Source organism: Ogataea haglerorum (genome assembly GCF_019207285.1).
Source record: "Ogataea haglerorum isolate 81-453-3 chromosome Unknown 81-453-3_NODE_5_length_632335_cov_97.011461, whole genome shotgun sequence".
Taxonomy (NCBI): Eukaryota; Fungi; Ascomycota; class Pichiomycetes; order Pichiales; family Pichiaceae; genus Ogataea; species Ogataea haglerorum.
This window is the reverse complement of record NW_025065155.1, coordinates 619569-632335: the sequence shown is the minus strand read 5'-3', so window position 1 is coordinate 632335 and position 12767 is coordinate 619569. Positions and strand designations below refer to the sequence as shown.

Genomic DNA, 12767 nt, shown 5'->3' with positions numbered 1-12767 from the left:
TCTGTCGAAAAGGGAGAGTACATGGTACTTGTCGGAAACAGCTCGGCGTCTCCGCTGTTGAGTGCCAGCTATGAGCTAACCAAGGCGGAATTCTGGACCGGCCTCTAGAGACATAGCTGGGTAGAGGCCACATCTTGGCAGCTCGCCCTCTATGAAATCTACATCTCCACTCCATCGTAGTTGCTCGCCTACCTCTGCGCAAATGATCAGGTAGAAACGCTCTGCTGTGGAGATGCCGCCCGCTGCCCCGCCAGCGTCTCCTCTCCTTATCCTCCTTCTGCTCCCACCACTTCATCTCTGCCGTGTTGCGTCCGGCCCTTCGTTGTTGGTCCCTTCCGCTTTGTGCTTGTTCTTGTGCTTGTGCTTCTTCCCGCTGCTGTGGTGAGCCGTTTTCCACATCCACTGCCCCGTACTGCTGCTGCTACAGCACGTCCACTGTCAACTACCCATGGCTCCTACGAAGCACCCATGCCTACTCTGCGTTTTGGTTTTACTTTTCGTTGCTTTTTAGTTTTCTATCGTTCCATGAAAGCCCCACGTCTGCCATATTTTCGCAACGAGTTTAATCCTACTTTGAGAATTACACTGGCTGGCCTGGCGTATTCTTCGTCAGGCCTAAAATGGCAGCGACCGTGGACTGCTGGTCGTACATATACATCCTTCTGGTCCATTTGCTTATGAGATTCTTTGTGAAAATACTGAGAGTGAACTCCTACCTTTCGCCGCGTGAAATAGAAGGAGCTACTCAGTGTATGTACGCACTTACAGAAGATTGGGTCAGCACAGTTCTTGACGTTTAAGAGCTTGTCCAATATGCAGTAATGTATGAGAGTCTACTGTTTCTATTATCAGGATACGTATCTGATATGTCCTAGCTACTTTTTGGCCTCACTTTTCTTGCATGACAATACTGTACTGGGTGTAAAACCTCGTTTCTTGGGTGGAAAATTGAGGCGATGACCGTTTTTGTTTTTGACTCCACACTTCTACCTAGCGCACGAGGACAAATTCGTTAAGCAGTAGTACTCATGTTGCATAAGGATTTTCGGCTGGATTATAACGCCCCAGTTGTTATTCTGAATGAGAGTTGGTGGCCCCGGAAATCCTAAATAGTCTTTAACACATTTTGGGTCTTATTCTTTAAGTGCCACCCCGCCACAGCCAGTTGTGGCTTTAAGACAGACTACTTATAGTTCACCAATGGGCAATGTTTGTCTATGAGCTTTCTACCACGCCTTCGCCATATCAAGGACGAAAAGGAATCTTTAGACTCCTCCTCTGAAAAAATTACATATACTTACCGTGACGAAGCCAACCGTCCATGGTGGAAATTCTTCGACGAGTTTGAGTATCGTCAGCCCAGTCAAGAAGCTTCTTGCCGCAAGTGGTACAGATGGTTCCCAGAAGGGACTTCTGCACAAGAAGTAAAACTTCTGTGCAAGTTGGACATTCTCATTGCCTTCTACTCCTTTGTTGGCTACTGGATTAAGTACGTTGATAGTTCAAATCTCAACAATGCCTACGTTTCAAACATGAAGGAGGACCTCGGCATGAAAGGCAATGATCTTATCAATACCCAGTTAATCTTTAACATAGGAAACATTTTACTGGAGCTTCCTTGGCTGTATCTGCTGCCTAGAGTGCCAATCAATTATTCTCTGTTCATTTCGGAGTTCGGTTGGGCTGCCTTCACTTTAGGAACATACAGAGTCAACAATGTGAGCTCCTTACAAGCTATGCGCTTTTTCGTTGGAGCCTTTGAGGCCGCCTATTTCCCATGTATACACTACACTCTTGCCAGTTGGTACAAGCCTACTGAAGTGGGCAGGAGGGGGGCACTATTCTACGCAGGACAATTTTTGGGTGTCCTCACGTCTGGACTACTTCAATCGGCTGCCTTCAATAACCTTGATGGCAGCCGCAATCTTGCTGGATGGCGTTGGATGTTTATCATTGATGGATGTATCTCTTTTGTTGTTGCTATTCTCGGTCTGTTCTCCCTTCCGGGCACGCCTACTCACTGTTACTCAATCTTTTTAACCGACGATGAGATTAGGCTAGCCCGTAGGCGCATGAAGGAAAACGGTACAGACTCAAAACAGGAAACCAGCAGTTTCTTCTCTAGGGAAAGCTGGTCCAAGGCACTCAAAAGCCCACACATCTACATTTTGAGTATTGCAAACATGATGGGATTCAATACCAACAACACTTCAGCTGGAACATTTACCTTGTGGCTCAAATCGCTAAACATCAACATTGGTAAGATCAATAATTGGTCAACGATCCCTCCTGCCCTTGGCATTCTGTATGTCTTCATTATTTGTGTTGGTGCTGATCTTACTGGTAAGCGGTACCTCTTTATTATCTTTTCGTTCCTTATGACATTTATTGGCAATGTCATCCTTGCGGTATGGGACGTGTCTTACGGTGCCAAATGGTTTGCTTTCTGTTTTGCATACTGGTCGTGGTCACAATCATCTGTGTTCAACCCCCTGGTGAGTGATCTTTTCCGTAGAGACAACAATGTCAGAGCCATTGCGTGGGTGATAATCTATATTATGGGTTTGCAGTCTAGCGTGTGGATTAACAGGCTGATCTGGCCAACTACTGACAGCCCAAGATTTGAAAAAGGCTTTACAACGTGTGCTGTATTCAGTATCGGTTTCATTTTTTTGCTAGCCGTTGACTACTTCTTTTACAAAAAGGAAGAGCGAGAGCATGCTATTGAGAATGGCATCTATATCTACAATAGCATAACTGATGAAATTCCAGAAGGGGGAGAAAAGGATGTTCACGTACACAGAGAGACCATTTCCCTTAGTGAAAAGTGACGAAATTGTCTACCACGTTATGATTTAGGAAGATTTCTGTCCAATAAAAGTTTTCTCTTCGACAAATGTATGAAAAACTTCAATTCGCGTATCTATGGTGCAACAGGCTTCCTTATCAGACAATTTAAAAAGATCATGTATCATGTAATTCACGAATTACACGAACACTAAGAGCAAAGATCATTAATATGTTTGAACTCAAATGCGATCACCGGGCTGACGAAAGAGTATAATCCTTTAGGACTCCGTAATTGGTGACAGCATACATCTAGGACCAAATTCCGTGCTTTGGCCAAAGTAGACCATATTCACGTTTATCGGCGTGACTTTTAGTCGCTAGTAGGTAGTATTGTTGAATACAGATTTCCATACAATGGGATCCTGCATGACTAATTGTTGGAGATATGCGGCTCCTGTGTGGGGGATACGTGGTTAAGAGCCGATATTAAAACCATTGTAAAAACTTATACCTCATCCAGTTGCTGGAAATAACCCATGACTGACACGCATACTACTCAGTACATTTGGAATTGATCCTATGTTCAGAAACAAACAATGAAGCAGAAAGCTGGATTTATGGTCCGAAACCACTGCTCAGTTCTATGAGTCACAATTTATAGACTTTGTTCGAGACCAGAAGTGACCGATGACTCTCGAGAGCTTCCTCCTCAGAAATCCCGCAATGGATTCCCTTTTAGATAGATCGTCACAATGTGGCGCACTTGTCACTGCCACATTAGCGCCACAGCTTGCCTCTATATTAGTCTCCTTATTGTCGTCTACCATCATGTCGTCCTCTACTTCCATTGTGCACTTAGAGGAGATTGACCTTCGCTTGTTCGATGAAGGCCCAGAAGCCCGCCAGGCCCTTGCTGAGCGTCTTGAAAAAGCCCTTACTGGCCACGGTTTTTTCCAGCTTGTGAATCACGGGCTCGTGACCGACCACTTAGCCTCGATTGGCAGCCAGGTATTTGAAGAGCCAGATGAAGTGAAAGCTGGACATATTGCCGGCGAGAATGATCTACCAGAAGAGAGCTATAAGCACCTCGGTGTTGTTAGAGGCAGCGGTTACAAGCCAAGAGGTTACTGGACTTACATAAATGACCAGAAGGATAGAGTTGAATTTTTCAACCTGCGCCATTTTGCACATCCAGAATATGTTAAGGCCGCAAGCTACCCTCCTTCCGTTGAGAAGAACTTGCCTGCGATCATCACTTACTTTAATGAACTTCATCAAAACGTTTTACGCAAATTGCTCTCGTTGATTGACATCATTCTTGAGCTTCCTGACGGAACGCTTTACAACAACCACTTTAGGGTGGTTGAAAACAAGATCAAAGAGTCTGCAACTGGTTACGGTAGATTCTTGCTATACCATGAGGCTGATGACTCGTACAACATGAAGACAGGAAGCACGCTGCTCCGAGGCCACACGGATGCTAGTGCGCTCACATTCATCCTGTCAGATCCTGTAAAGGCACTCCAAATCAGACTCCCGGATACTGACAATACTTGGGGATTTGTCAAACACAAACAAGGGGCACTAGTTGTGAACGTCGGAGATGCACTTCAATTCTGGACCGGTGATTACTTTAGGTCCAGTGTCCACAGAGTTGCCTCGCCCCCTAAACACCAAAAGCGGTCTAGCATAATTTATTTCTGCACCCCAACATCTGCGACATATTTGGATCCTGACTCCTTGAACTCTCCAAAACTCAAGCGTTTGGGAATCTATGCCGACAAGAGCTTGCAACGCATAACTCAGGGCGAGTGGGATATTGCAAAAGGAGCGTTTTTCAACAACGTAAGCTCAAACCAAACCAAAGGTATCACAATTCTCGGCAGAAAGTCTCTTGGATCCCTTATTGGCGAAACTGTAGACACCTAAGGTCTGTGACATGATCTCATCAAGCTAGGAATATATTCTTGGCTAAAAAAGGTTGGTTTATTCTTCTACAAACAATTGTAGAAAGTTTTGGTCTCTGACCTGCTCAAACTCATTGTCCACATTGTGATCCGTAATCCACTTTGCTGACAGACCCCTATGCTCTATTCTTTTTTTCCACTCGTCGTCAGATTCTGCAGTGGCGATGTATTTGGCACCAATCTGTTGATCGATCTCAATTTGTTTCTCAACACGCTTCAAAAACGGGGCCCTGGTCTCATTGAAAAGAAACAATGCTTTCTTCAGATTATATTTGGTCTCCAACAAGGACCGATACAATGCCCAAACATCATCGAATCCCATGTTTGCGCCAGCTCCATAAACACCAGAGGTTGGATGAGCAGCATCGCCCACAAAGGCAATTCGGTCTCCAACAGCCAGATTCTCCAGCCAAGGTGCCCGTTCCAGCGGGAAAGCAAGCGACTCCGGCATAGCTTCAAGAATCTTGCCGATCAGTGGATCCCAGTCTTTGAAGTGCTCAATCAAGCGCTTCTTACCCCAATCACCTGTAGTCTTGTTCCACCGCAGGTTGGCAGCAACTTCCGGCGGGTCCCTCAAATGGGCTGCAACGTTGAATTTACCAGGCGTTAGCCGAGTCATAAACATAGCAGACCCTTTGCCAATCCACACGGTAACATCATCCGGTAGTCCAGGAATGTGTTCCACGAGTTTATCGTCAAAAACATTTCTATATGCTACTGCTCCCTTGTAGACAATTGCATCATTGGTGAATTGGCGACGGATTTTTGAATATATGCCGTCAGCTGCAATCACCAGGTCAGCCTTTGTCGCATTCCCATTGGCAAAATGGATGGTAACACCATCTTGGGTCACGTTGACACTTTTCACCTCTTGGCCGTATTTGATAGTTCCTTTGGGAACATAATTCAGAATAAAGTCCAGAAGAAGAACCCTTTGTGCTTTTGCGTGGTTGTATTTGGGATACTTTGGTGATTTCGAATGAGGGTCTTTGAGGTACTCCCCGGTCTTCCAATGACGTCTAGTGATATGCCCATAATTTGGAGTTCTGTAGAGTATTTTTTCTAGCTCGTCTAGATCGAAGACCTGCTCAAGAGTCACAAGGCCGCCTTCTGTGAGAGTGATAGCTGCTCCGACTTCACGAACCTTGTCGCTTTTTTCGTACGCAGTAACCGCAACGTTTGGTAGCTTGGACAAGGTAACTGCAGCAAAAGCTCCCACCAATCCAGAGCCAATAATTGCAATCCTGAGTGGTTTGACATCTTCCTCGGCTGTCATGGCGATCGTTTCTTGGTGATTGAGACCTGGCAGCTTTTATGAGCATCATCTGATTTATATACGCCAAATGTGGCTCAACACATTATTCTTATCAATTGTGGCAAGAGAAACAACTCGCACTGTGGCATCGAAATCCGGGGACGGAGCTGATTTTCTGAAGCACCTCGGTACGCCGGCGAAATATTGATGGCGCAAACAGTACCTATCCTAGCATCAGTATAGGTTTCCCAGGTGGTGAAATTGTTAGGGTCAACTGCAGCGGACTCAATATCACAACAAAATTATCTTTTTATATTTCGCACTAGTCATCATTTTCTTCATGTTGAATACAGTATCCTTGCAGTGTTATATTCAGACTTTTCGGTCACCAATTGGTTCCAGAAGATCTGCAAGGAATGTTGGCAACTATTGTGAATTTAAGGGGTCATTGTGGTGCGCTTACTACGGTTAAAAGTTTTTTAGTACCCAAAGTTAACATAAAAGTGCACAATCACATAGCTGTGAGTACTTCTCGATCCACGCCGTAGTTTCTCTGCAGATACTACAATCTACATACATTGGTCTCCAGAAGCGGTGAACAATCGCAAAGGTAAAAGCAAACAAAGTCCAGTCTTTCTACAGTGATATCTGTTTTGCCGAAAATACACCCGATTTCCTCATCCGTGTACCAGTTTATTTATTGACCAGTATACAACCATTGTCGTGAGTTGTTGGAAGCACACAACTTCTTTGGCAGAGAAACAGATATACATGAGAGCCATCAGAGCCCAAGTATTAGAGCCGTTGATGCTTAGGTTTTCACGTAACGAAGTTCAATTGAAAGATGTGGAAGTTCTGACAACTGACTGACCAGAAAGGTTAAGACACTCAGTAGCCGTCTTTCATTTTGGATACAGATAACAAACGTTCAGTGTGGGTACAAAGGAATGCAATGGTATTGGATAGATGCGTATTCAATCACTTATTCGATCGAAACGAATGTCAGCTATCCTCGACTTTTCATTATTACTTTTGCAAAACTCCGGTATAACGCATATTTGCAGAGGTCAAATACACTCAAAACTCACTGAAGAGAAAAGAGGGTACTATAAGGCAAATGATATACTTCAAATGAGGTGAGAAAACCTATGAGAACTATTCCTATGATGAGATCATGAAAGGGTATGCAATGGAGCCTTAAATGAGTATTCTTATTTCGTGTATTTTCTCAGTTTGTTGGGATAGTGTTTCTTTGTCTCGGCACTTCATAGTAAGGCAATACAGTCGTGACCGGGTGCCAGATCTATTTTCAATTCTTTATTTCAAGTGGTTTCGATCTCTAGAGGCATTTGAAGCTCTAGTTTGCTAAAGGTACATTAGTTGGTTTTCCCAAACAAGCAAACAACTTTGAGATAAGAATATCAGTACACGGCTCATTCCTATATTGGTTTTACCAGTTTTTAAGAAGATGGTATATGTTCAAGGTTTGTTGTCTAGAGTGAAACATGCGCTTCAATCCAAACATGATTTTTTTTCATCTGTGAAAATTAGCTTTTAGCAGCTGAAAGCTACAGGAACCTCCCAGCCACGTACACGCAAACTATATGGGACACGGAAGACAGTCAGACAATTTTTTGGTCTAATCAACTAAGCTTCTTCAAGCTTGGCAAATTGCGATTCACTTTTCCAAGGCTGACTATTACCTTCATTATAATCTTTACTGTTCTACAATTACTGAAAGGAAGAAGACCAATTCTAATTTAGAGATGTTCTAGCTTGTTTACGTCTCTCCAGGTTTTGCTCATAAATCTTGTCAAATTTTTCCTTGTTAGCGTCCGGCGTCCACCGTGTGTCATATAATGGATGATCGGGAGGAAGAAATGTTTGCCCCCTTGACCCCATACACGTTTTCACGGAACGTGCCCCCAGGAACAGCATAGTCCTCCCAAAATAGACCTCTTCTTTGGAGTTCAGGAATAAGCAGCTCAACCAAGTCTTCAACAGATCCCGGAAGAACAGCAGAGTTAAAGTTGAAGCCATCAAGGTCAAGTTCCTCAACTAGTTTCTCAAGTTTATCAGCGACCTCTTCAGAGGTGCCCATCAATGGTCCAGCTCCAGGAGCTTTATTTAGGAGCGCATTCTTGGTCGGCTTTTTTGCGTTCTTGAAGTAAACCTCAGTGGTAGTCTTAACACCATTGACATTCTTAGTCTCGATTTCCTCTTCACTATCATACTCGTTCAAGTCAATACCTGTTACGCCTCCAAAATTTACTGCATTGCGATCTGGCACCTCAGACTTTTTGTAAGATGCCTCTTTCTCAATAGCTTCATCATGAGTGCGGCCCAAAATTACTCTAGCGGAGTAAATCACCTTGATGTTTTTTGGGTTTCTGCCGAATTTCTCCTTAACAATTGTTCTGATGTAGTTGATCTTCGGAGCCAGCTCTTCAGTTCCACCCAAGACGTACACAAACTCTGCGAACTCGGCAGCCAACTCCTGGCCCTTTTTTGAGGTTCCTGCTTGAATCAAAAGCGGGATTCTTTGGACTGAAGGCTGCGTGATAGAAGGTCCAGCAACTTTGAAATATTTTCCATTATGGTTGATCTCACGAACTCTGTCTGGATCAATGAACACACCGCTCTGTATGTCGCGGATTAAAGCGTCATCTCTCCAGGTGGACAGGAGAAGTCCACTCACAACATCAACGTACTCAGTTGCTCTATTGTACCGCTCGTCATGTTCAGGAAATGGTTCTCCATTTAAAAGTTGGGTACCGATACTGTTAAGGTAAGATGTAACGATATTCCATCCCACTCTTCCCTGAGTGAAATGATCAAGAGTTGCAAGTCTTCTAGCAAACAAGTATGGATGTTCACTGACAGTACTGAAAGTGACTCCAAAAGAAATGTTCTTTGTCTCTCTTGCAGCAGTGATAATTGCATGACTGGGATCGGCCTTTGGAACATTCAGTCCAGTTTTCACTGCGTCTCTGTAGTTGTTCGGGCCCTTGTACACATCAAACAGAGTCAAGTGATCTGCAATGAACAGAGCATAGATTTTGCCCTTCTCCAAAAGCTTTGCTATTTCTACCCAAGCTTCCAAATTAGAAGCAAATCTATACGAAGTATCACCAGGGTAGCGCCACTCAGTGGTTCCTCCAGTGATAAAAGCAGTGATAATAAGCGATTTAGTCATTTAGGTAAGTGATCATAGTCCATCATCCAGAGTCGTAGGCTTTTATACCGAAAGCCGATGGAATCCACACTTCTTGTTCTTTGCAACCAATTTTCAGCCTCACTCAGAAATTTACATTGCCCGCTTTTATTTTTACCGAAATAGTACAATGACGCAGGTACCGCACACAACCACAGCTTAAGCTCCTTGGCTTTGCTACAACGCAAACACTCACCTATCCTGCATCATCAAGCCACAACCACGCTATGGAGTAGTAAAAATGTGTCCGATTGATACTCCACACTTACAGAGCTGCACGCATACTGTCCACCTTGCTAGTGGGTCATATATAAGGGCACCATAATTAGCAGAGTAGGCAATCGGAACCATATATTCTAACATGCCTCTCTCATATAAAGCCGAGGGGGTTGCCGAAATAGTTGAAGAGGTGCATAATGATCATGAAAGAAAATGGTTCACAAAACTGTTCCGCACTGCAGTTTTGAGAGACAGCGAGGAGTCCAAGTTTGTTAAGAAACTGGACTTATATTTGCTTACTTGGGGCTGTATAGCGTATCTGATCAAATCTATCGATCAAAGCAACTACTCTAACGCGTACGTTAGTGGAATGAAAGAAGATCTCAATATTGTCGGAAACGAGTATAACTGGATTAGTATCTATTTCAATATTGGCTACGCTGTCGGGCTAATACCCTCTCAGATTTCAATGACAAGACTAAGTACGCCTTACTGGTTAAGCTCATGTGAGTTTATCTGGGGTATCCTGACACTGTGCTGTGCTTTTGTCAAGTCCGTTCATGTTCTATTTCAGCTTCGGTTCCTAATCGGGCTTTTTGAAAGCAGTGCGTGGCCAGGAATGATGACAATTTTCTACAGCTACTACACACAAAAAGAGCTTGCTACTCGTGCTGCTCTCTTTACTGGCTCCTACTATGCTGGAAGTATGTTTACGGGATTCATGCAGGCTGCTATCTACAAAACATTAAACGGGCACGGAGGTCTTGCAGGATGGAAATGGCTATTCGTGATTAATGGTTTGATGACAGTTGCCATTGCCTCACTTGGATTCTATATTGTTCCTGACTCTCCCCAAAATGGCGGTGCCAAATGGATGACTGCAGATGATCTTGCTATCGCGAACGAGAGAATGTTTAGCATTGGACGGGAAACTAAACGGCAGTTGAACATGAAAAGGGTATAAAGATTCCTTTGGATTACCGTGTTTGGCTGTTCCTTCTGGCATACGTTCCTGCGGTCTGGACGACTTCTGTTGCGTACTTTAATTTATGGCTCAAAAGCCTGAAAACCGATGATGGAAGCTCGCGCTATTCTGTTGAAGAGCTTAACTTGATTCCTATTGCTGGCTCTGCTGTTCAGTTGATCACTATCGTGACTCTTTCAAAGCTGGCTGATTTTGCAAATGCTCGGCTCATTGTGCTTGTGGCCGAGAATATCATCCAGCTTGTGGGTAGCATTATACTGGCTACGCGTCCAAAAAGCATCGGTATCAACTACTTCAGCTATTTCCTTCTTTTTGCTCAAGGAGCAAATACTCCGATTCTTATATCCTTCCTGCCGGAGATCTGGGCAACAGCTCCAGACCTAAGAGCCATCATAACAGGTGTCACGGTTGCCGTGGTCTATGCCAATAACGCCTGGTTACCTTTATTTTTGTGGCCCGCAAATGAAGCTCCGGAATATAAGTATGGCTACAAGGTTACTTGTGGGTTGACTGGAGCTTCATCTGTTGGAATTGTCTTGTTTTACTTCTTGGCTTACAAGAGAAGCATAAGAAAACTGGAGTCAAAAATCGACTCGGAAGAGACTTTACCAGTAAATAGTTCTACAGGAAGCTCTGGATGAGCTGTTTTAATAACTATTGCGGGCGTCGTATTTTTGTGTTGGAGAATCTGAAACTGGATTGTAAATTCGGTCCTTTGTGACATTAATAATATCTACCTATAAGAGCGTAAACATGCTCATTTCCGCACGAGCAGAAGACAGTCGATTCTCCGAGGATGGTTGGTATCTAGAAGAAGTAGTATTTTAGATTTTTGACTGGAATATGTAGATGTCGGAGTTATCAGAAAAAGGTAATGCGATAGTTGTAGTCGCGCAATCTCCATAGCTGATTAGCTCACTTGTACAAAATTTTATATAAGCATGGCTGCATCGAAACAAGGATCTACTGAACTAATGTCCGACGTTAAGAAACCATTGGAGATTGCCATTGTGGGAGGTGGAATCATTGGAGGGTTTGCAGCTGCAACCCTTTCGAGGCTCCCCAACTCAAAAGTCAGCTTGTTTGAAAAGGCAGAGGGACCGCGAGAAGCAGGTGCCTGGATCGCACTTACGGAAGCTGCTCTTCTCACTCTCTCACGAATTGCCAATATTGAAGAGGTGCAAGAGTTTGTTTACAGAGGTAAGCCGGAGCCGCTTTCAAGACGTCATTGGAAAACTGGTGAGGTCTTAAAGTACGACACTTCGTCATTTCCAAGACCAGAGAATTTCGTTCAAGCGAGAACGCATAGGGTGCCGCTTCATAATTTTGTTTTGAAGCATGTCCCGGAAGGCGTAATAAAGTATAATCATGCTGTCGTCAAGATTGACGTGGACATCTCTGGAGGGACCCTACACTTTGAGAATCAAGACCCTGTCCGTGCAGATCTCATTGTTGCAGCTGATGGAATTTATTCCAGGATCCGCAGACAGTTTCGTGTGAACGAAAACTTGGAATACAAAGGAGTGGTCGCCTATAGATATGTCTTTGATGAAAATCTACTCAAGGACGTTCACGGAGTGTTGGATGATACCTCATCATGGATGGGAAGAGATGGTACCTCGGTTTTCCTTGGAAAAGTTGGTCTTCAAAAATATGGATTTGTGGCTTTGATTCCTGAGCCTCCAAATGTTGCATCTGATCTGGCCTGGAATAGAAGTGCTGGCCAGCGGGGAATATCACACCTGCTACACTACTTCCAGGAGTGGGACCCATTAATTACCAAGATCATTAACGTTCTTCCGGACATTCTAGCTTTTCCTCTGGAAAGAGCACCATGGCTCCACGACTTGACCATTGGTGACAGAATAGTTTTTGCCGGGGATGCGGCCCACCCAACTTCAGGGGTTTATGCTGTGGGATCGTCCATGGGATTTGACGATATATGGGCATTGTACCGAGCTCTTTCTGAAACTTCTACAAAATCCACTAATGACGATTCTGATGAGGAAACAAAATATAATCTGCCGCTATCCTTATTTCTGTTCAATGAGACTAGAAAACATTTTCTCCAGAGAGTGGAGCGTCAAACCTTCATTGACGGCGAAGTGAAGAGAAAGTATCTTAACGTTGCGAAAGATGATGCAGACTGGCAACGGCGACTCCTTAACACTCTGGGAGGCTTAGATTGGGTGAAAGAGCATAACGTAGAGTTAGAGTATCAGAAAGTTAGAGACGAGCACTTCCTTAAGATATATACATGAATAAGCAAAAAGCTAGCTGACTTACTTTTATCGAAAGCTTAAATCCCTAGTAAGTCATGTGCTTCATTGTGCTAGA

The 12767-nt window shown here is 43.9% G+C and overlaps 6 protein-coding genes across 6 annotated transcripts; 4 read left to right on the top strand and 2 right to left on the bottom strand.

Moving 5' to 3' along the window:
• Positions 1–1217: 1217 nt before the first annotated feature.
• On the top strand, positions 1218–2831 carry KL911_002303 (uncharacterized protein; the record flags this gene model as incomplete). Its single annotated transcript, XM_043197358.1, has 1 exon — positions 1218–2831. The coding sequence occupies one exon, from the start codon at positions 1218–1220 to the stop codon at positions 2829–2831; it is 1614 nt and encodes a 537-aa protein (XP_043055308.1).
• A 682-nt stretch (positions 2832–3513) lies between these two features.
• On the top strand, positions 3514–4719 carry KL911_002302 (uncharacterized protein; the record flags this gene model as incomplete). Its single annotated transcript, XM_043197357.1, has 1 exon — positions 3514–4719. The coding sequence occupies one exon, from the start codon at positions 3514–3516 to the stop codon at positions 4717–4719; it is 1206 nt and encodes a 401-aa protein (XP_043055307.1).
• Positions 4720–4776: 57 nt separating this feature from the next.
• On the bottom strand, positions 4777–6033 carry KL911_002301 (uncharacterized protein; the record flags this gene model as incomplete). The annotated part of the gene is made up of 1 exon (XM_043197356.1): positions 4777–6033. One exon carries the CDS (start codon positions 6031–6033, stop codon positions 4777–4779), a length of 1257 nt encoding a protein of 418 aa, XP_043055306.1.
• A 1831-nt stretch (positions 6034–7864) lies between these two features.
• On the bottom strand, positions 7865–9208 carry KL911_002300 (uncharacterized protein; the record flags this gene model as incomplete). The annotated part of the gene is made up of 1 exon (XM_043197355.1): positions 7865–9208. One exon carries the CDS (start codon positions 9206–9208, stop codon positions 7865–7867), a length of 1344 nt encoding a protein of 447 aa, XP_043055305.1.
• Positions 9209–9587: 379 nt separating this feature from the next.
• On the top strand, positions 9588–11071 carry KL911_002299 (uncharacterized protein; the record flags this gene model as incomplete). The annotated part of the gene is made up of 2 exons (XM_043197352.1): positions 9588–10308; positions 10389–11071. The coding sequence occupies 2 exons, from the start codon at positions 9588–9590 to the stop codon at positions 11069–11071; spliced, it is 1404 nt and encodes a 467-aa protein (XP_043055304.1).
• Positions 11072–11371: 300 nt separating this feature from the next.
• Positions 11372–12691, top strand: KL911_002298 (uncharacterized protein; the record flags this gene model as incomplete). Its single annotated transcript, XM_043197351.1, has 1 exon — positions 11372–12691. The coding sequence occupies one exon, from the start codon at positions 11372–11374 to the stop codon at positions 12689–12691; it is 1320 nt and encodes a 439-aa protein (XP_043055303.1).
• Positions 12692–12767: the final 76 nt, after the last annotated feature.